The sequence below is a fragment of the Notechis scutatus genome, chromosome 3 (genome assembly GCF_049901735.1).
Source record: "Notechis scutatus isolate UNSWTSFEM ecotype Mainland chromosome 3, rNotScu1.2, whole genome shotgun sequence".
Classification (NCBI taxonomy): Eukaryota; Metazoa; Chordata; class Lepidosauria; order Squamata; family Elapidae; genus Notechis; species Notechis scutatus.
In genome coordinates this window covers 47307403-47330104 of record NC_142011.1, presented here as the reverse complement: position 1 = coordinate 47330104, position 22702 = coordinate 47307403, and the positions used below count along the sequence as shown (strand labels likewise).

Below are 22702 nucleotides of genomic sequence, written 5' to 3'. Positions count from 1 at the left end.
ATTTCAAAATATGACAGTACTGCTGAATTTATGGCTTTTCAGCTGTTGTTGGACTTGGAGGCCAGCAACATCCAATCCTTCCCTGGAAGGCAACAACCTCTCAGAAAATTTTTTGTCGGGTTATACTGATCTTTTTCTCTCATGCACAAATATTTGCCATTCTTAAACATTATTCTTGGAATCTAAAACTGAAGTGTTACCAAACTCATTTTTTAAAAAAGCAAACCTTATTGGTTGTGCACACTTTCTGCAATTTTTGTACCATTTTGATTTTATAATCAGTTGAACTAAAAAAATATTAGTTTCATTCAGAAATGTCAGAAATATAGTAATGCATTTATTTAGAAGGGAATGCAAATTGAATTGGCAGATGAACACCCAGCATTCAGAGGAGTGATCTACTTTCCCATATTATTGCTGTTAACCTTACACAATCACTTTATTGTACATTTAAACAGCTTTAATTAAATTTTCCCTAAATCACACTCATTCAGAATTTGCATTCCTGTTGGGATGTGGCTTACCCTCCCCCCCCCTTGTTTCTTCCATATTCCTCTTATCTCCCACAGAAAAAGCAAGATTCTAATTTTACCCTAAGGATTGAACTTTTTGCAATTAGAAAGCCAACTGTACATTAACAAAATGTAAAAGACCCATGTGAAAAATAGGGATGTTCAAGCCTCTGGAAGTAATTTAACTGTATTAAACTGTATTAAACTGAAACATTATCTGAAAATGTTTTGCTATGTTGTATTATTTGGGGGGCGGACCAGATGATAAAACAGTGGTATGGGGGGGGGGTCCTTGATGCTCTCTGAGCTTCTTTTCTTGCAGTTGTTTCATTACCCAAACTAGGTAACATCATCAATGCTCAGAGAGCATCAAGGATCCCTCATTTCAAACCCGAAATGAAAGATAGGATAGCACAAGTATAGTGTTTGATCAGTTATTAGAAACATGTGTATTTTGCATTTGCACAACAGCATCAAGTAAGAAATTTGTTGCTGAATCCAGAACAAATGTTAAAACTGCAGTTTTTCTTCCAGGTTCTTACCCTATGATTATGGCTGATATAGAAAGGATAAAGTCCTCTGAAACTGCTACTATGTTTTACTGGGCTTATTATGTTTATTATGTTTTACAGTACATTACTGTACTGACACTTTTGTATCACATATTCAAGCCAAACGTTTGCTACAAGAAACATTAGAGCTTATTTCTCTTTTGAAAACAACCTGTAATGTTGTCTATAATTGAACATAATCATGTATATTTCTACTGATTTTGTAGACTAGAAATTCCTTTTGACTAATGTAGAAGGAACCAAATTATTTCTAAATTAGACTGGAAAAATTAGATATACAACGTAATGCATTTCATTTGTACTTGATTCTTAAATAAACCACTGACAATTGCATTTTTTTCAAAGTTCATAATTCATAGGATTGCAGGTATACATTAAGACGGAGAAATTTGTAAGCCCCAAGTTCGACTGTTTGACCCATTTTCCTTCTCCCTCCTGGAAGAATTTTTCCCCTCACAAAGCATAAAGATTGTTTAAACTGAACAAGGAGAGATTTAACCTGGAAATAAGGAGAAACTTTCTGACAGTGAGAACAACCAATGGAACAGCTTGCCCTCAGAAGTTGTGGGAGCACCATCACTTGAGACTTTCAAGAAGAGATTGGACTGCCATCTGTCAGAAATGGTGTAGGGTCTCCCGCTTGGGCGGCGGGGGGGGGGTTGGATTAGATGACCTATAAGATCTCTTCCAACTCTGATTATCTGTTAAACAAGCTATCTCTCCCCAGATTGCTCTTCTCCCCCAAGAATACTCTGGGCTGGTTTGTGCTGCCATGTGAAATTGGCAAAACCTTAATCACTTTTGTCCTAATAACTTCCTTGTGCTCCTGCCTTGCAGCCCCCAGCCCCCTAAGCAAATGGCAGGCACCAAGATATTCCTTTCAATGTGTATTCCCAATGTGCTTGCTTACTCATCTGTAATCCCTTCCTCTCCAATGAATGTAAATACAGCCATTAATTTCCCATTGCTAATTATCCCAGAATGGAGGATTCCAAAGGGGTGGGGAAAATGGCTATAAAATTTACCCCCTTTGCCCAGTTTCCTGATGAGTCAAGGAAGCTTTCCTGCTGTTTGGGGTCATATTCTTCTGAGTGGTCAAGGGGGATTTCTTAAAACTTTTTTCAAGGTTTATTTTTGTCCTGCAATTCCCTTAGCATTGTCTTTGATATTTCATCCCATAAGTTTTAAATTAAGTGTTGATACAGATTAACAAAAAATGCATATTAAATCCCATGGATCAAATTCAAGATTGGAGAAAAATAACTGAGCAAAATTGATTTAATTTCATTTGTACCTGCCTATTTTGTGAATATCTTGTACTGTCAATTCTGATCCTTTTTTTTTTGCTATTGTTAAATGAGTTGTACATCTGGGCAATTATTATGGAAAGATAATTATATTGAGACTGCAGAGCATAACAAGGAAAATACTACATAAACACATTAATATGGCAGTGTCATCATTTAAATGTCATTTAAATTTACTGTAACAATTTTGATACATCAAAACAGCAGAGTACTGTCAGAAAGCTTTTGGAGGATTCCCAAGGGGATCCAATTTATGAACTGAGTCAAGTGTATCATTATTGTCAATGTTTTTAATTCTAAATATTTTGAACTTATATTTCTCCTGCCATTGTAAACTCTTGTCAGTTTATGAGCATACACCAGGAATAGATCCAAAAGGACAAGAAATTCATTCTAGCACCCTTTTAAGACAACCTTGAATAAAACAAATTCCATATAACATCTGATTTGGTATCATCCTTGCGTACTTAACTTAGCAATTCCAAGTATTTAATAAAGTCAAATTATAAAAGCATTTCCATGCTCCCAAAGAATACCCTATTTTAAGAGCTACACCCCAGTATAGCTGCACAAGTTTCCGAACATTTTAAAGTTTATTACAATCTATAGATTAGTTTTAAAGTGTTTTATTATATACAGAAATATATATATTAAATATAAAACACAATGATACAATCAAATATTTTTAAGAGTTAGGACTGTATAAACAAAAAGTTTTCTGTCTCTTGTTCACCTTTCTAAAATGATATAAAAATAAAATTCTGATTACAGTTTTGATTTAAAGTTTTAGAATTAGTTTTTCATGTCTTGTTACAAATAAATTTATAAAGACATCCTTCATTATAGCACCATTTAAATTATTCTACAGAGAGACAAAAAGCCATGAATTTTTATTTCAAGAATCTGCACTCATTTTAAATAGCTTCACACTGAGAAACATCAATCATTCCTTCCAGTAGTCAATAACTGACCAATAAAAGACAATACTTAAAACAGTATCAAGATAGAAAATGTTTCTATCCTCTGTGGCTTTATCTGATATGCGTTTATACAGAAACTAAGTTCCAAATACTCAAGTGTGCAACTAAATTGGAAATGCCTCAGATAGCACAATGAAATTTAATAGCAGTCCTTCACGGGAATCTTTTTCAGATATACATCAAGTATTCTACATATAAATCATCTAGACTGTTACATATCAAAACATACTTTTGTGTTGTATATCAAAAATGTTTTTTTAAAGGGCTATTTATTCTATTAGAATTTACCTGGACTAAACCACAGAATGCTTGTCGTAACAATTGTATAAACATGAGGTCAGTAAAGCATAAGATAGAAAAAAGTAAAGCCATTTCTTATGATTTGTGTTAAGTACATATTGCAGCAATGGATATTACTGGCATGCCTTTCTTCCTTCTAGAAAAGTACACCTAAAACTAATCAATAACTTAAACCAATGTATTTTTCCCAATAATTCTGAATACTGGATTTATAACAGCTATTTGGAAAGCATACAATAATCAAAGCATGTATCCTGACTAAATAATGATAAGAATAATTACTGCATTAAAATATTTCTAGAACTATCCTTAGAAATGATTAAACTGCTATAAGACTATACTGATTATTTTGGTAAGCTTTGTAACCAATCAGCATTACAAATATTGAATGTTATTTTTTCCTATAAGCTGGAAATTTCTAGAGCAGACTGCAGTCAAATCAGTGTATTTTGTATTTTCCTTACTACAGTGTTTATTGAGAGTAGATTCTTTCTGAAATAAAGAAAACTGCTGCAGAACTTTGATGATCTATGCACAGCAGCTATATCCATTAGACTGGTATGCCAAAAATGAGGAAGAATGTGTTACAAACTACCTTAATTGGTGGCTATCATTAGCAGTCCAATACTGTTTGCAATTTTATTGTAAAATATACAGCATTCTATTCCAACCAAATAATAATCTCTAAAAATGTAACGTACTTTTATGCAAAGGAGTTTTGTTAAAATCAAATATGTAAGAAAAAGACCAATGAGAAGTAGACAGTATTATTAAACTCATTTCAATTATAGGAAATATAAGATTATTACAATTTTCTGGTATGTACAAATATAAGTACAAGGTGCAATTTACAAACTTTAAATCAGAACTGCATTGTTAGGTTCCAAACCCAATAAATACACTTGAAAATATTTTTCCCTTTTCAAAAGTGCAAAATTTGACACATTTCTTTCCTTACATATATGTGAATGAGACAGGACACACACACAAATGCACAAGCAGGCATGTCTGGATTGGCTTTTGCAAAAAATAAACTATGATTAGAAAGGACCACTTATGCACACACTGGATGTTCAAAAGACTTGTTTCAACACTGCATCCAGCTTTTATACCATATTTGTTGGCAAAGAATTGAGAAAGTTTTACAATTACTCCAATTCTGTGTTTTATACTATTAGAGGCAGCTGCCATTTTTAAAAGATGCTTATATCATTAAAAATATTACCCTGGATAATAAGGGTTTAAAATATATCAGGTCTTTCATAACACATTTCCTGCAATCTATTACGGATTCGCTGCCTGTGCTCTACTGTTAAGCAATATCCAATAGCATCTTCAGTCTCTTGAATTCGTTTATGGAAACGGCATCCATCACGTGCAAGCTCTTCCCAAGGTCCCTTGCGATCTTCCTCAATGCTTACATAATACTCAGTAACTTCTTCAAGAAAAGTCACCTATGTAAAGTATAAAGTTATATCAAATTAGCAGACATTTATGTGATGCTGTTTTATAATATATTTGATATTAAAACAAAAAAGATAAACCTATCATTCATCATTTGGGAAAAGAAAATATATTTTTAACTCTACTATGCCATTGTGGAAGAGATTCTTGTGCAAAATATATACTTTGGTGATTACGCTGTGTTACAATGTAATATTTACATAAATAATCTGTTACTGCTTTCTTGCTACGTTGTTTATTAAAGTTATCTGCTGCATGGAAACTTTTCACATAAAGGAAATCGGCTGTGTTTGGATGTAAACTCTGATGTGCTATGAATTTTTCTCAAATATGAATCATAGGGCTGGAAGGCACCCGGAGGTCTTTTAGTTCAACTCCCTACCCAAGGCAGGAGATCCTTATTTCATCCTGGACAAATGAATGTCTATTATTGATATTAATATTCTTGAAAACCTCCAGCCATGGAGTACTCACAACTCTGGGAGGCAGGCTGTTCTATTGCTTAATTACTCTCACTGTTGGGAAATTTCTTAGTTCCATATAGGCTCTCTCTTTAACAAGTTCCCACATGTTGCTTCTTGTCCTGTCCTCAGGAGAATATGTCAACTCCCTCATTTCTGTGATTGTCCCTCAAGTACTGGAAGACAGGTATCCTGTCACCTTCTCTTTGCTAGCCTAAATATAGTTACTGCAACTGTTCATCTTATGGTTTAAGTTTCCAGACCTCTTTGTTGCTCTTCTCTGGACCCTCCTTCTAAGGTCCCAGCATCTTTTTTTGTATCTTGGTGATCAGAACTCGATGCAGTATTCCAAGTCCACACTAGTGTGGTATAAAGTGGCACTATTCTCATGATCTTGATGCTACCCCTTGATGTTGATGCATCCTAGAACTACATTGGCTTTTTGGGCAGCTGTAGCACACTGCTGGCTCAAACTTAAGTGGTGGTCTTTTAGGACCAAGATCCCTCTAGTAGTTACTGCTATTGAACCAGGTACTGTCTATTCTATACTGTATTTATTCTTTTTCTGCCTAAGTGCAGGACCATACTTTTTTACCACTGAACTGCATCTTGTTGGATAGGCCCATTTTTCTTGTCTGTCAAGATCCTTTGAACCTTGAGTCTATCTTTCAAAGCAATAGCAATTCCCTCCAGCCTGGTGTCATTTGCAAATTTGATGAGCTCCCCTTTAACCCCCTCATCTAAATCGTTTATGAAGATGTTTAAGAGCACAGAGACAGAACTCTGAGGTATTCCACTGCATGCTTCTCTACATGTAGATGTAATTCCATTTCAGGGCTACATGTAGAGTGCAATTTATCAGCCAATTCTGAATCCATTGGGTGATGCTATTTTCTACCCCACATTGTTCTATCTTGCCAGAAGTAGGCTGTGTTCTGCTGTGGCCTATATTGCTATTGATCCTAAATTCGCTTTTGACTTGACCTGACCATGTTAAGCTCAAATGATTTATACAAGCACTAGAGTTATATATGGCATTTGTTTTAAAAAGAACCCTCAGTTTATAGCAATTAAAGTTTAATACAATTTAGCCAATTAAGGAATCAGGACAAAGTACAGTATATTAAAGTACTGGACCATCAAAACAGTAAAAACCTAATAAAGAATTATAATTCCCCTCCCTTTCCTCATTAACAGAACACAATTTATGGTAATAAGCTGCAAACTAGAATATCTTGCTTAACAATCTTTCTCACTTGCTTCTTTTATAATCACATCAAAAGCTTACACCTATTTAAGTGGTCCTAATAAAACAAATTGTCCTTTATTACTTGGCATTTTTAATGTAGCACTAGGGTTATGCATAAAATCATTCCACTCTAAGCTAGTACCTTCATACAAAATGATAAGTTACATCAGCTTCTCCCTCTGTGCCTTATCCTTTCTTGCCTTTTACATCATTGTACAATTCTCTCTAGGGTACCATTACCAGGTCATGTAATATTATACTATATATTGCATACAGATCTTCGTTAATTTTCTGTGTCACTAGAAAGATACACAAGGGACTCGAAATTTGTTTTGAAAGTAGTCACTGAATGATTTACAGGGAAGGATAATCTAAAATATCTTTAGGAATTTCTGAAAACATGTTATTTTATGACATCTTTAATCCCTCTAGTTCTAGACAATATAAATTAGATGCAAGCTGTATTATTTAACCAGAAGGCAAAACTAAAATGACAAAAATGCTAAGTTATCATTAGAATAGGATAAAACATTCATAAAGTTAGTTTATCAACCAAGGGGAACAAAGACTTCTAGTAGTAGTACATCATAAATGGGTCATATATATTTAAATTAGGAGCAGTAAATAATTAACTTCATTTTCCTTACAGTAATTCACTATACTGCTTTATAAAAGCTAGTGCAAACTAGTGGTTAAAGCAAGAACACCATGTTTTTGATAATTCAGGAAATTCCCAACAGCTGTAACACCAGCTAGAGCATATAGTAGTCATAGTTCAAAATATGTGGCAGACACCAGAATGTCTACAAGTAAGCATGTCCAATTAATGTGTCTGTATATAAAAATATATTTAAATCTGACATAAAGCTCACTGGATCCTCTTTGACCAATCACCATCTCTAAGGCTACTTTAGGTCACAAAATTGGAGGTGAGATTTGTACTTCTTGAGGTTTAAGAGAATATAATTGTCTTAATAAAAAGTAGATCCCTTATATTGAAATCCTAAGTGTTACATATGCTGTTATTTTTCTTCATAAAAAGAAACACTGCAATGAACATTAATTTTCAAGACTAAAATTATATATCAGATTAAAAAAACACTATTTAATTCCAATTTTTCAATCCAAGAACAATTTACCACAATGACTTTTGCAGAATATTCTATTTCAAGTATGACTAAATATAATTCAGTGCTCTTTTGAAAAATTTGAAAGTCATCCTAGGTAATTTCATGTGTTCAATCACATAGAACTACTTCAAGCACTGTATTATCTGATCACTGCTTTACCAAATGGAGTGACAAGTTGCCAAGAGCAGGCAGCTGTAAAAAAACCACACAACTTGCACTAGATGGTACCACAGCAGCTGGAGGAAAGGGGGAAGAGATGTTTTAACATGGCCTCAGAAAAAGCAAAGTGGCTGAATTGTGATTTTGTTCTAGAAAAAGTTGTACATAGTATGCCAGATGCATGAGAAAAGTCCCCATTAGTTACATTTAAATCTAAGAGCCTGGTCTTTTTTGCATTAAATGTCCCATTTTAATGAAAACAAAATAAAGTAATTGAGAGCATATGAAAAGGAGAGTCTGATTTTTCTTTAAGGAAGATCTGCAAATACTTGAAATTTTTAAATACTTCATTTTGTTGCATTAGCAAGCAGAACTTTTGCTATTACATCCTGGATCCTTGAGGCCAAATCTCTCAATTTGAAAAAAAAAAAAAAAAGGCTTTATAATCCAAAAAACAATGAAGCAATTTACTGGGATAATGCAAACTACAAGTTCAAGATTTAACTTTCATTAAAAAATTGATCCACTAATTAAATCATATCTTTTGCAAAGGTTATCCCAATTTTTTGCATATTCCAGAATGCATATGAATTCACTATTGAAATAATCTCTCCCACCATTAGCAATATACAAATAAAAAACAATCATACCTTTTTCTTCTTCTTACACTTTTCCCTAGAGAGGATGCCATACCTTGCATTTTCAGTGCCTCCACTATCAAATAGGTGAAGCTGACAGCTAAATAAGATACTACCTTGAGAGGGGCTAAGGCTTAAACCTGTGGATCCTTTCAAGTCACTTCTCCCTTTCTTTCCTGCAGTCTGAAATTGTGCCTTGAAATGGAAAGGGTTATAAGGATCGTCCAAGTTAATGAAAGAATTCCACAATTTCAATTTTTCAGATTCATCTAGGCTACCAGACTCCCATTCATCTTCCTCACAAGAACTTTCACTCCAGGAGGAAGATTCCTCCTCGACCACTTCGCTTTCATTTGACTCTCTTGTAGACCCTTCCTCTCTCACATTCTCAGCTGTCTGCATAGCTGCTGTGAAGTTCCACGGGTCGTATGGATCGGGGCTACAGAAAGAGTTCCACAGATCATTGCTTTCTCCATCTTGGCTTATTTCCGACTCTGAAAGGGACCCTTCACTGTCAAAGCCATCATCATCGTCTTCCTCCTCCCCTTCCTCGTACCAATCCTCCTCCTCCTCGTCTTCATCGTTGTCCTCCCCCTCGCTCTCTTCCCCGCTGCAAGCGCCCCCCAGAATGTAATCGATAAGCTTGTTAGGACAGGCCGGTCTGGCCACCACCGGCAGGTCGGGTTCTACCTCGGAGCTACTTTCCGCAGCCGCTTCCCGCTCAGCGTCGTCCCTATCCAGAGACTGCGAGGCCTTCGTGGGATCCCGCTCTTCTTGGCCTTCCCCACCAGGCTCCTTTGGGGCCCAGGCCTCTCGCAGCTGCTCCTCGACTTCCAAGCTGTGGTAGCCGCAATCCGAGTCTGGCTCGTCGAGAACTCCGGCTTTATGCGGCTGCCACGGGGACGGCTGCAAGATCTTGGGAAACTTGGCTCGCAGAAGTCCGGGCAGGGAGTTGTTCTTGTCGGAGGCCCCCAGCACGTAGGAGGAAGAGACCACGCGCAGCTGGTGCTGAACGGCCAAAATCGGAGGCAGGCCGGGCGTCTCCCACATTGGTACCGAAGTCTCCGGCGCCGTGGCATGGACCTCGGAAGGCAGCCAAAAGAGGGGACTGATCGGACCGGGCAGGAGGCGCTGAAGCAGCTGTGCCAAGAGCCGCAGCAGTGAAAACGGGGCGTCGGGCTGAGGGGCCGGCAACGTGGGCGGGCAAACGTTGAGGCGAGAGGCCGCCTGCTCTCCCTCTCTCAGGGGCTCCATGGGTGGGTGGGGGGTGCTCCTTACCTCAGCGCTTCCACCCGAGGTGAATCGGCCGCTTCTGTCGGCCTGTGACAGTTGTGGGATTTCTAAGGAGGAAGAGGCCTTTCCCCGAGCTGGGCCATGCCATCTTTTCAGCGAATGGCGGCGACCCTTTTCAGCTTTTCACGGCACAGGTTCCGTGAAAGGAATAAAATGGCGGCGGTCGGAGAAGGGAAAGAGCAGTTAAGGCAGGCGGCGGAAGACCCTTTTCAGGAGGGAGCGAACGCGCAGGCGCCTATTTCGTAGCGAGGAGGAAAGAAATGCAGTCCAGAGTTTCCAGAAGATAAGCAGAAATGGCGGGTGGGGCTTCAGTCACCATCCGGGTAATCTACACATCCTTTGACAGTTTGCGATTAGTCAAACGCAGCCCCGCCTACGGTCGAGAGGGAACCGGGGGTAACTGGGATGCTGCCACTGCCCAGGGATTGCATCAGCCAGTAGTATTTTTTTTTTTAAAGAACGATTAGAAGTAGTACAATTAGCAAATTATAGTGGAGTTCGGCTGCATATGGGTCAATGTAAACTTTATAGTTTCACTTGACTCAAGATGATTTGACTGCTACCTTTGCCGGAAACAATTGAAAGAGATATCCTACATCTCTGTTCTTTTCTTCAGTTACAATGACACCATCTCCGAGATGTTTGGGGAAGGAAAGGAGAAACCCACACGAACCCTTTACGGGAAAACTGAACATTGGATTTGTTAACTCAGATGGGGGAGGGCGGGAGAGCTGACTAGCATTCAGAATTGGAGCACTTCATTGCAAAATGTTGTTGCACATTTTACTTCTCACCCGGATTTGCAAGTCTATTTCTAAACTTGAGACATGGCGTTTTATTTCTTGCTGCTAGTTGCTGGTGAAACACATGGGCACCTCAAGCCCTAAACCAGGCTAATAAACCATTGTTGTGGTGAGATAACACAGGCAGCCAAAACATGCCACCCATGTTATATTTTGAGATGGCCTGGTTCATACACCCTGCTAAATCAGAACATGATCTAGCCATTATGATTTGTAATCTTGCCTTATAATCTGACAGTGTGCAAACCTATGAAGCCTGTATGGAAAAAAGAGTAGAAAGTGTAGGGAAAATATTCCCTTTTAGAGATTGGTGCAAAGGTTAGGTTGCTCAGCAAATAGTATTAAGATAGTAGTAGGCAAGAGCTCAAAGGTTGCTTAGCTTGGTGGAACCACTAGATAAGCTAGCCTTGTTTCAAGGATAGTAAAGAATTGAGATTTTGGATCTAAAATTATTTGAATTCACTATTCTGCTTCTACTAAAAAATAGTGTGCAGCTGAATATTTGCATGTTTCTCTCTCTCTCTCTCTCTCTCTCTTTTTTTTTTTTTTACTGAGAACCATCTTTTAATTTTAAAAAAATTCCAGCGATATTTAATTTTTTCTTTAGCATATTTCAGTCAGTGTTGACTCTTGGTGACTGCCTGGACAAGTCCCTGCACTTGTTTTCTTGTTAAGAAAAGAGTGATCTGCCATTGCCAGAGAGGAATGATGGGCCCAAGGTCAGCCAACTGGCTCCATGCCTAAGGCAGGACTAGAATTCATGCTCTCCCACTTTCAAGCTTGGTGCATGTGCCCAGATTATTTTGTTACAATCTTAAACATAAGGTTACAAAAATATTCAGAACATTTACATAAGACCCACATAACAAAGATTTAGGAAATATTTAAAGAATAAGCCATTTGTCATTTTGACATATTTTTGGCATGTTAAATGATAGTGCTGATTAGGCAAGCACTGGAACAGTTTACCTTCGGAAGTTGTGAGAGCATCATTTGAGATTTTCAAGAAGAGATTGGACTGCCATTTGTCAGAAATGGTATAGGGTCTCCTGCTTGGGCAGAGGCTTGGACTAAAAGATGACCTACAAGGTCTCTTCCAACTCTGTTTATCTATATCTAACTAATTACATGCTTTTTAATCTCAGAATTTAGTTGATGGATTAAAAATCTAATGAGATAATTGTAATACATCTCCCATCTTAGCAAAAATGATACTACGGTAATAGATGTGAAACTCATTTTTTTTTTTTTAGATCTGTGACTTGTTTATATCGACCATTCCTCAGGAGGCTATTTTGGCATTCCTCAGGAGGCTATCTTATCAAAGAATGCACATATTTTTCTTGTTGGATTAAATTCTTTGCTGCGTTTATGCAAGGCTGATACATTTTGTCAAGTCACTTTTGAATTTCATTATTCACTAAAGGTATGTGAATATGTCTAAGCATTTCAAAGAATGATATATTGAGACATTGATACACAGATACCTGGTGTATACATTACCAGTTCAACAATTTAAGACATATCAAAGGCCTGACTAGAATAGGGAATCTTTTATTCAATTTTATGAGCTGTCTTGTGATTTAGTCCTCACTAGATAATTAGGAAATTCACTCAATAATTAGAGACATCTTCCTTATGTTCTGATTAGTATGTTCATTCACCAACTTGCAGAATTTGCAGGGTATTCTTAAGAAAATACATTTCTATTATTGTGGATAAATTATATACATATCAAATAACAAGAACACTACTGACCTTTTTTCTCTCTCTTAGAGACTAAGCACTTGCCTTAAACAAGAAAAAAATAGCTTCCAAGCATATTTTTGAATCTCTTTTCCCCAAACAGAAATCTATTAATTAAATCAAGTGCATAGGGAGACAAAAAAATGATCTATTAGCATCTACTCTGCACCATTCTTTGAATTTGGGAGGTAGTTTAAGGGACAAAATGATCTATGTCTCTATTTTACCACTTAAAAAACTTAATATGACCTCAGATAAATCTCAACCCTACTTATTTTTGGAGTGCAGGTGTTATGATGCATGAAGCCTGGTATGAACCTCAAACTCATGGAAAATTATATAATGGCCAAGAGTGCCATTGGAAGTATTCATTGTTGTTGTTTATTTTCCTAGGTTATAGTACTGGTGCAATAGCCGTGCAATCAATGCGATAGGTGTCATTATGTTGCTAGGTAATTAACACAGTCAAGCTTTAGATGAGCCTTGTGTCAATCATAAAAATCATCCCACATTTCTACAATATAAGCAAACCAAAAAGCTTTTAATTTTCTTCTTGTAAATTGTAAACATTGTATAAATTGTACTGTTAAAGATACTCTACTACTACTGAAGGATCCCCAAAGGGTACAATCAGATTGTTAAAAAGAAATAATGTTCTTTTTGTTCTTTTGAGTTAAATTCCATAAGAGGAAAAAAGTTTGACTTTGGTGGTTGGGATGCTGTGTTTTCAGTTATTAATATATCCACTGGTATACAGTTTTAAAAAGCACAGTATCCTTTTCCAATACAAGAATAGGCCATGGTCGCTGGCTGGGAAATTCTGGGAGTTGAAGTCTACCCATCTTAAAGCTGCCAAGGTTGAGAAAACTGGAATAGGCAATTGGTTACATTATGTTTCCCAGAGTACTTTTAAATGTTGTTCGGTCTCTAATAATAGCATGCATTGCAAAGGGTTCATTTCAAGAACAAATCTGAATTCAGATTAATAAGAGTGATTAAGATATGTCTACGGAAAGGAGAAGTGGTGTGTCTATTTTATAGAGGAGAAGCAGACTGCATGTTTTGACAATTTGAGAAATGGGTCTGAGAAATGGGTTTATCAGTCTGAGAACCAGGTTCACAGCTATCTTCAGTCACTCTAACTCCAGCTTCCCTAACATGTGGCTGGAATTACATCTCTTTATGCAAGCCATACTCCTTGCCTTGTTCATTATAAAGTAATAATTTGAATTAAAAATAGATTTTGGCATATTGTGAAGGCAAATACTAGCTTCCAGAATTAACTACTTTTCCAGAAATTTAGCAAATATAGATAGTTCTCAACTTACAACAGTTCATTTAGTGACCATTCAAAGTTACAATGGCACTTCTAAGTGACTTATGACTGTTTTTCAGTTACAACCTTTGCAGTATCCCCATGATCATGTGATCAAAATTCAGGTGATTGGCAACTGTTTCATAGTTATGACTATTGTGGTGTCTTGCGGTTATGTAATCCCTTTTTGCAACCTTCTGACAAGCAAAGTCAACGGGGAAGCCAAATTCATTTAACAACCATGCTACTAATTTAAGAACTGCAGTGATTCATTTAACAACTCTGGCAAGAAAAGTGATAAAATGGAGCAAAACTCACTTAACAAATTTCTCACTTAGCTACATAAATCTTGAGCTCAATTGGAGTTGTAAGTCAAGGACTACCTGTAAATTGCTAGTCACATGCAGCTCAGTATTCTTATGTCGACCTGTCCAGGAAGAGAAAAATTCAATTTGGGATAACAGGCAATATCTTTCAGGAAAGAAAAGAGGCAGAGGCAGGCAACATTTAACTAATTATGTGCAGCAATCTTTTTGTGAATGGGCAAGTTGCCTCCTGAAGCATATATCAGTTGGTCTTTATCATGGTCACTGATCAGAATAATAGTACAATAACAACAAAACAGAATTAAAATGTGAAACACATCATTTAGTCTTATTGAAAGAAGGGGTAAAATGACTAAATTGGGGGCAATTTGATAATAAAAGCCTATTGCAAACTATTCTTAAACTATCTTAGAGCACAGGGAGATTAGAAAACCTGTTTTGCTGGTCTCTTTTTCAGGCTGCTACTGCAAACTTACCCCTGTGTATTCCAGAATCTTGATCAGATAATGTTGAACATGGCTTTCATCATAATGTGAGGAAGAGTTTGAATGTGAGGTATTATCAATGTCCCTTGGGTATCTCTTCAGAAAAAAAAAAGTAATATAAGAAGGTATGATTCAACTGTTTCATTAATATACACTGCTCAAAAAAATAAAAAGAACACTTAAACAACACAATGTAACTCCAAGTCATTCACACTTCTGTGAAATCAAACTGTCCACTTAGAAAGCAACACTGATTGACAATCAATTTCACATGCTGTTGTGCAAATGGAATAGACAACAGGTGGAAAGCATAGGCAGTTAGCAAGACATCCTCAATAAAGGAGTGGTTCTGCAGGTGGTGACCACAGACTTCTCAGTTCCTATGCTTATTGGCTGATGGTTTGGTCACTTTTGAATGCTGGCAGTGCTGTCACTCTAGTGGTAGCATGAGAAGGAGTCTACAACCCACACAAGTAGCTCAGGTAGTGCAGATCATCCAGGATGACACATCAATGCGAGCTGTTGAAAGAAGGTTTGCTGTGTCTGCCAGCATAGTGTCCAGAGCATGGAGGCGCTACCAGGAGACAGGCCAATACATCAGGAGACGTGGAGGAGGCCGTAGGAGGGCAACAACCCAGCATCAGGACTGCTACCTTCGCCTTTGTGCAAGGAGGGACAGGAGGAGCACTGTCATAGCCCTGCAAAATGACCTCCAGCGGGCCACATATATGCATGTGGCTGCTCAAACGGTCAGAAACAGACTCCATGAGGGTGGTATGAGGGCCCAACGTCCACAGGTGGGGGTTGTGCTTACAGCCCAACACCATGCAGGACGTTTGGCATTTGCCAGAGAACACCAAGATTGGCAAATTCGCCACTGGCGCCCTGTGCTCTTCACAGATGAAAGCAGGTTCACACTGAGCACATGTGACAGACGTGACAGGGTCCGGAGACACCATGGAGAACATTCTGCCTGCAACATCCTCCAGCATGACCGGTTTGGCAGTGGATCAGTAATGGTGTGGGGTGGCATTTCTTTAGGGGGCCACACAGCCCTCCATGTGTTCACCAGAAGTAGCCTGACTGCCATTAGGTACTGAGATGAGATCCTCAGACCCCTTGTGAGACCATATGCTGGTGCGGTTGGCCCTGGGTTCCTCCTAATGCAAGAAAATGCTAGACCTCATGTGGCTAGAGTGTGTCAGCAGTTCCTGCAAGACGAGGGCATTGATGCTATGGACTGGCCCACCCGTTCCCCAGACCTAAATCCAATTGAGCACATCTGGGACATCATGTCTCGCTCCATCCACCAATGCCACATTGCACCACAGACTGTCCAGGAGTTGGGGGATGCTTTAGTCCAGGTGTGGGAGGAGATCCCTCAGGAGACCATCCGCCACCTCATCAGGAGCATGCCCAGGTGTTGTTGGGAGGTCATACAGACACATGGAGGCCACACACACTACTGAGGCTCATTTTGACTTGTTTTAAGGACATTACATCAAAGTTGGATCAGCCTGTAGTGTTTTTTTCCACTTTAATTTTGAGTGTAACTCCAAATCCAGACCATCATGGGTTGCTAAAGTTGATTGCCATTGATAATTTTTGTGTGATTTTGTTGTCAGCACATTCAACTATGTAATGAACAAACTATTTAATAAGAATATTTCATTCATTCAGATCTAGGATGTCTTATTTTTGTGTTCCCTTTATTTTTTTGAGCAGTGTTCCAGAGAGGCAGGCTTCTTACATCACACAGACCCTCTAGCACAGCTGAAGTTAGAATATAAGAATGCATTGGAATAAAGAGGCACAACTCTTTTCCAGTGTTGAAACTAGGGAAAAATGGAAGTGAAATGACCAAGAAATTCACGTGAAATATGTTAGGAATAACATAGGTTACCTAACGTAGTTTGGGTAAAATAATATATATAAACTATGATAGTGAGTTTATGTGTGTGTCACTTTAACTGCAAAGCATGTAATTTTGGGTGCGGCTGTAAATCGCCATAAGAGGGAGCAAGAGAACTTGATTGATTGCTGGCTTATTGGATTGCTTGCTGACGATGATGGATTGTTAACTGCGTGTTCTCTGCTGTTGCTGAAAAAAGAAAAGAGGTTTGACTTCTTCATATCTCTAACTGCAAGGAGATATATTACTGGACTGATATTGTAAGTTTAACGACCTCTTTTTCGACACTGGACTTTGCAACTGATTAATCCCCGGATGGACTGAACTAGTGAAAGATATATGGACTGTTTGACTATGCTAAAAACTATTACTGGAATAAACTATTTAACTAGCACAGTGTATCTGTTTTACTGAGTGTAAGCTACAAAAACGTTTATCTCACATATTTGCCTGCCTGCCTGACTGCCGTGCAGGTTCTGCTAGGGTGTATATCCCTAACAAAATACTTTCTTGTCATTTCCTAAGCCATCAGTAATAGGAGAATCAAAAATAGAATAATAAAGACTATAGACATAACTGCTCTGAGGTTATTTTTCTTGTTGATTCTATTTATATGGAAAGCTCTTTTTAAAGGAAAATTGTAAATTTCTATTTTCATGAAGAACTATTCCAAGAGTTTAGCTTCTGTTTTATACAAGAGAATATACTATGAATGAGGAACTAGGAATGTAATTTCTTCATGTAATTTTAAAGTATTACTAGTTTTCTCTAAATGCATCTAAAGAAGTAGGGAAACAATATTTGGGGTGAGCTACTAATTTTCTATCCTTACTTTTCTAATAAGTCAGAATGGGCTATAGTTCAACCCATTTTTACAGTACATTGGAGGAAATCTTACAATATTTTATGTTGATGCCATAGTTATTTGAAAAAGCATATATATTTTCAGTCCTTTTGCTATTAAAATGGATATACTACAGTCTCTATTGCATTCCAATTCCTTTATTTATTTCCAATGTCACCATTTTACAACGTAAAAAGACACAGGTATTCATAAGATGCCACCTTTATCTCATTTCCTATAGAATGGAAGATATATTCAAAGGTCATGCCCCAAATTCACTCATGTAGTTGTCTCTTTGAAATCCAGTTACATCATTACACAAAGTAAAAAAAAAGCCGTCAGCTCAAAAGTGGGGAAAAATTGATTTCTCCCACAAGTTTGCTTTTTCCTCCAAACTGAACTCAGCATGAATAACTACTTTAAAAAAAAAACTTTTTGAGTTCACATTTTCATATCCTGAGAAACATGCCATTTTTTGTGAGTTCCTGCTGTAAACAGTTCAGCAAGAGCTAGAAGATGGTCGGCATTGAGGCAAGGTAGTGGTGTGGACCAGAGGTGGTATTCAGCAGGTTCTGACCATTTCTGGAGAATCAGTAGTGGAAATTTTGAGTAGTTCAAAGAACCGGCAAATACCACCTCTGACTGGAGATTTTACAGTATCCTTCCCTGCCATACCCACCAAGCCACGCCCACAGAACCGGTAGTAAAAAAAATTGAATCCCACCATTGATGTGGACGTTCTTGTGGAAAAACTCTTTGTCTCTTTTAAAAATAATTAAAAAACCATCAGCAATTATCTATTCTTAAGAGAAAAAAGTTTTCATAGTTGGTAATTTCTCTATCCCCACATCATTTTCTATAAAGTTTTACTTCTCTGAGAAAGGGCAACAATGCAGTTTGCCAGTGCCAACAGCTTTAAAGAGATGTTACAGTAATGTCATAAGCACAAATACTTTCAGAAGTTCCAGCCACTTTGCCTCTCACCTGCCATCTTGGAAGAAAAGCCTGAATAAAGGTTTTAAAGACTCATTAATATGTTATTTATTTCAATCAAGTAGCCTGGAAATAAATGACCATCCTTTACAAATGGATGGGTAAAGGGATCGTTAGCTAATCTAAAGAATCAGTTCTTTGACGCTGGTGATTATGAAAGCGGACTTCCAATGACTCCCTAGCTTGGGTAAATGAAAAACACTTTGCTTCTAAAACTTACCACAAATTATCCCATCCAATCTCTTGAGACTGACTAGAACACCATATATGTAAGAGACAATTTAGAAAAGCTAAGATTGAAAAATAAGACATTGCTTTTAGACACGTTAATGTCAAGGCCTTTGTTTCTGCACTGTTGCAATCAACAATAGAGTTGCCTTCTGCTTTCTCCAAATGAGTGCAGATGTTTATCTAGGAGAGCATGCTTTTTAGATTACATATCATAAGAAATCAAAAATGTAAGTTCTGCGCTTGTGCAAGTACTACTGCTCTCCTTTGGAAGCAATGTCTCCACGATGGCTTGTGTTGGAGCACATTAGCTCCTGTCCCAGAGATAAGGGTTTAAATCTTCCATTCATACTGAATCCACATATCTCCCAACCCATCACACATACTTATGTAAATGTTCCTTTAAAATAAAAAATACCTTATAAAAGTCCAATAAGAACTTAATTTATAGCATTCCTCTACATCTAGATTCCACCCTACAATTCACATCTGGCCTCAAATTGTTTTAAAATAAAAAATATCTCAAAGGGGAGGGGGAAGCCTTTAATATTTAAACCCTCCCCCTCAGTTAAGTCATTGCTCCCTTGACACAAGGTAAATGTATTCAAAGATAAAAGTCTACAGCAGCCATTTCAAGTCATAGGATTCCCTATCATGACTTAACCCCAACATGTTCACTCTCCACAGGAAATTAACTCTTCATTTGCACAGAAACAAAATGTCCATCTTCTTATTCGAATTAAATCCTTTGAGTTTTATACCAGGATACAACTCCTGGAACATGCATTAGTTCCCAAGGACTTCCATGGGCCGAAGTAGTTCCACAGACACTAAGGCTGCCTTCCTGCTTCTCACATGATCCCATGGCTCCTAGAGCCCAGTTCAAACCAACCCATCTTCTCCTGTGTCAGATCTAAATCCCGTAGTCTGATTATAACCTCGCCAAGGAGGATGTTTTCCCAAAAGCCCTCTTCACTCAGGACACTCAGATGCAGCTCCCGCTGATGTAGATCTCCTTTAGGAATTCCATCATAGACAAGCTGGAAGATACCAAAAATGGCAGAACATTAACCTTCTCACATCTAACTTTCTCCTAGAATACAGGTAATCCTCATTTAGCAAGTACCTTGTTAGCAACTGTTTGCAGTTACTATGGTGATGAAAAAGTAATTAAGGCAAAGGTAAAGTATATTCTAATATATTATTTAAAATAAAATTTATTCTAAAATTATAAAATCATTATACAGAAGTGTATTTTTTGAAGTCAATTTCCTTTGACCCCTTCCTATTAAAGATATCACTATATTTGCTAGAATAATATGGTTAGTATAGCCATATTATATAACTAGATAATCACAATGCCTAAAATCACAATATCCTGCTTCCTAGCATCATCTCTTAGATTGGCTGTTGGGTTTGAGATATTTCTTTCCCTATATTACCTAGGGATGCCACTACCTTAGATTGTTTACAAAATGCGTACATTTTATTACTAGGTTATTTCCCTAATTTATTGTTTCATTAATCCATTTTATAATCCTTCAAATACACAACAAATCTATTTTATCATTCTTCAAATCCATGCAAATTGAATAAGATAATTTCAATTGGCAACACATTAATGGATAAGACAATATTTTGGTGCCTGCAGATTCCTAGACAGATCTGGCTACTGTTGACAGATCGGCCTACTGCATAGCAACTGCACCTCAGTTTTGCAACTATGAGAAGCAAGAAGCAAAGCATCAGACTGTAATTCTCTGTACAAAACTTATACCATGTTAATTAGAAGTTTTGATGGTTGTAGTTGTGTATGCTGCACTGAAGTATGAGCTTATTTCACACAATTTTTGCCAGAATGAATGGTCTACATTCTAGCCTAAGCAAATTGATAATTTCAACAAAGGTTTTGGAATTGAATCCACTCTATAAATGTTAAATCTCCAGAATCAGGCAAGCAGCGAGCTCAAAAAGTAAATCCATCTCTTTTCAAATTCTACAATGTGTCAGCCCACCACTTTATCTGCTCCAACTCTGCTTGTACTTGGGATTTCTGAATCTATGCAAGGGCTACTTCATTAACACAAGGTGAACAAACAAATACCATTTCATTGTAAGTTGGATTGCAAGTTTTTCGAGCAACTTTGGTTTTCCTCTTGGTGGTTTTCTGAGGATCGGGCAGAAGATAAGTCTTAACATAAGGATCAGGATCACTGCCATCCTGAATAGGCTGCTAAAAGAGAGAAATTAAATCGATTAGATTAATGAGTTCTTTGGGCTGTATAAATGTGCAGAAGATTGGTTAGAAGACACCGTTAGAATAGCTAATGTTAAGCACTCACAAGGCCACGGATATGCATCACCATTATAAAGAGCTTGTTGTTCTTATAGGAGATTGATAATTTCACCTCTCCACCGACTTTTCCAACTGGTTGGGACCACACAGCATCTAAGAAAAAGGAATATGAAATAAAATTATATTTTGCTTAGTAGCAGAGATAGGAGCAGCTATGAAGAGCAGAAATGCTTGTAGTTTTTTTGAAAAAACATTTCTTTGTCCTATTTTTGAAAATCCCTTTTAAAAATATAAAATATAAAGAATATTAATACAAAATCAATGTAACTTAATATCCTATATATTTTGCCCCATGTTAACTGATACACCAGTTCTCAATTTAATTGCTTGAGTCAATGTAAGAAATCTTATGTTTGTTAAAAGTCTAAAGGTTTCTCTATAGAAGCTGCCTCCGACCTTTTGGGTTCCAGCACCAGTTCCATGAAAAAAAAAAATTCCCATGGATGGGTGGGGGGGGCATGGTTTCATATGTTACTTAGATTCTGTGCATGTGCAGATGAAGCTTTGCTCACTTGTGCAGCCATGGGTCCATGGCCATTGGGGACACCTCCTCTATAGGATTGACAAAGAAGCAGTGCAAGTTCGGAAGATGTGGAAAGACCTAGCCCATAGAATCACCAAGAGTCAGACACAACTGAATGGATAACATCATCATCATAGGACTGAAGCCCATAAGATCTGTATTTATGTGCAGCAGATGAGTTCCAAACACAGTGAAATGGGTTGTGTACTGTCTGGTGGACAATATTAGTATTTCATAGAATATATATAAGTGGTCCTTACTTAATGACCACTTGTTTTGCAACTGTTCAGACTTATGTCTGAATGAGTACTTAAGACAGGGCCTTGTCTTACATCAGTTGCAACATCCCTGCAGTTATATGATTGCGATCTAGGCACTGGGCACCTGGCTCACAATTATGAAGTCACAGCATTCCATGATCACGTGAAACCATTTGCAACCTTCTTCTGGCAGCTTTCTATAAGCACAGTCAACGAGGAAGCCAATAGGAGGTCATAAATGGCGACCACATGAAGTTGTGTTTAACGACTGTGAGATTGCTTAAGAAAAGCAACCAGAAGTGTTGTAATTTTCATCTCAAAGAGATGAAGTTACATGACATCACGCTTTACAACTGATTAGCTTTCCAATGCTTAGCAATGAAAATTGTTGTCCCAATGATTGTTATTAAGTGTGGTTGTTAAGTGCTTAGAGGTTACAAAATCATGCTATATTGTATATAACATTCTAAATATAGATTCTACATATCAGGATACAGTGTGTGTGTGTGTGTGTGTGTGTGTGTGTGTGTATTTGTTTTCTGAGGTTTTCGCAGGTATTTGTATGTGGATCTTTGGTTATTCGGGTTTCTCCGATGGAGACAGGCGATGATGAAGTCTCATTCACTCAGGTTTGTTTTGCTTTGTGCTTCTCAGTTTAAACCGAGAAGTAGAAGTCTCATATCTTCAAGCTTTGGCTTTGTGCTTCTCAAGACACAAGCCTCTGATGAATGAGACTTCATCAAAACGTCGCCTAGATACTTCAATTTTACATATATATATGGATCTTTGGTTATTCGGGTTTTCTCCAGCGTAAAATTACTCCGAGAAGCACAAAGCCGAAGACAC

The 22702-nt window shown here is 37.5% G+C and overlaps 2 protein-coding genes across 4 annotated transcripts in view; both read right to left on the bottom strand.

The window, feature by feature from the left end:
• Positions 1 to 2972: 2972 nt before the first annotated feature.
• Positions 2973 to 15985, bottom strand: PPP1R15B (protein phosphatase 1 regulatory subunit 15B). The gene is made up of 2 exons (XM_026676850.2): positions 8785 to 15985; positions 2973 to 5125 (listed from the first exon to the last, which is right to left on the bottom strand). The coding sequence occupies exons 1-2, from the start codon at positions 10024 to 10026 to the stop codon at positions 4913 to 4915; spliced, it is 1455 nt and encodes a 484-aa protein (XP_026532635.1). The 5' UTR covers positions 10027 to 15985; the 3' UTR covers positions 2973 to 4912.
• A 1653-nt stretch (positions 15986 to 17638) lies between these two features.
• The window catches only part of PIK3C2B (phosphatidylinositol-4-phosphate 3-kinase catalytic subunit type 2 beta), a 100024-nt gene continuing 94960 nt past the window's right edge, over positions 17639 to 22702 (bottom strand). For all 3 annotated transcript variants that reach the window (XM_026676848.2, XM_087959704.1, XM_087959703.1), the window contains 3 exons: positions 21060 to 21166; positions 20822 to 20950; positions 17639 to 19757 (listed from right to left, as the gene is read on the bottom strand). In XM_026676848.2, coding sequence (XP_026532633.2) covers positions 19569 to 19757; positions 20822 to 20950; positions 21060 to 21166 — 425 coding nt within the window. In that variant the 3' untranslated portion in view covers positions 17639 to 19568. The remainder of the gene's footprint in view (positions 19758 to 20821; positions 20951 to 21059; positions 21167 to 22702) is intronic.

Excerpts from the sequence above, each read along its gene's own strand:
- PPP1R15B (XM_026676850.2), bottom strand. The coding sequence starts at position 10,026 with ATGGAGCCCCTGAGAGAGGGAGAGCAGGCGGCCTCTCGCCTCAACGTT. Across the intron at positions 5,126-8,784 it reads AGTGTAAGAAGAAGAAAAAG|GTGACTTTTCTTGAAGAAGT; the intron begins GTATGATTGTTT and ends TACTTTACATAG.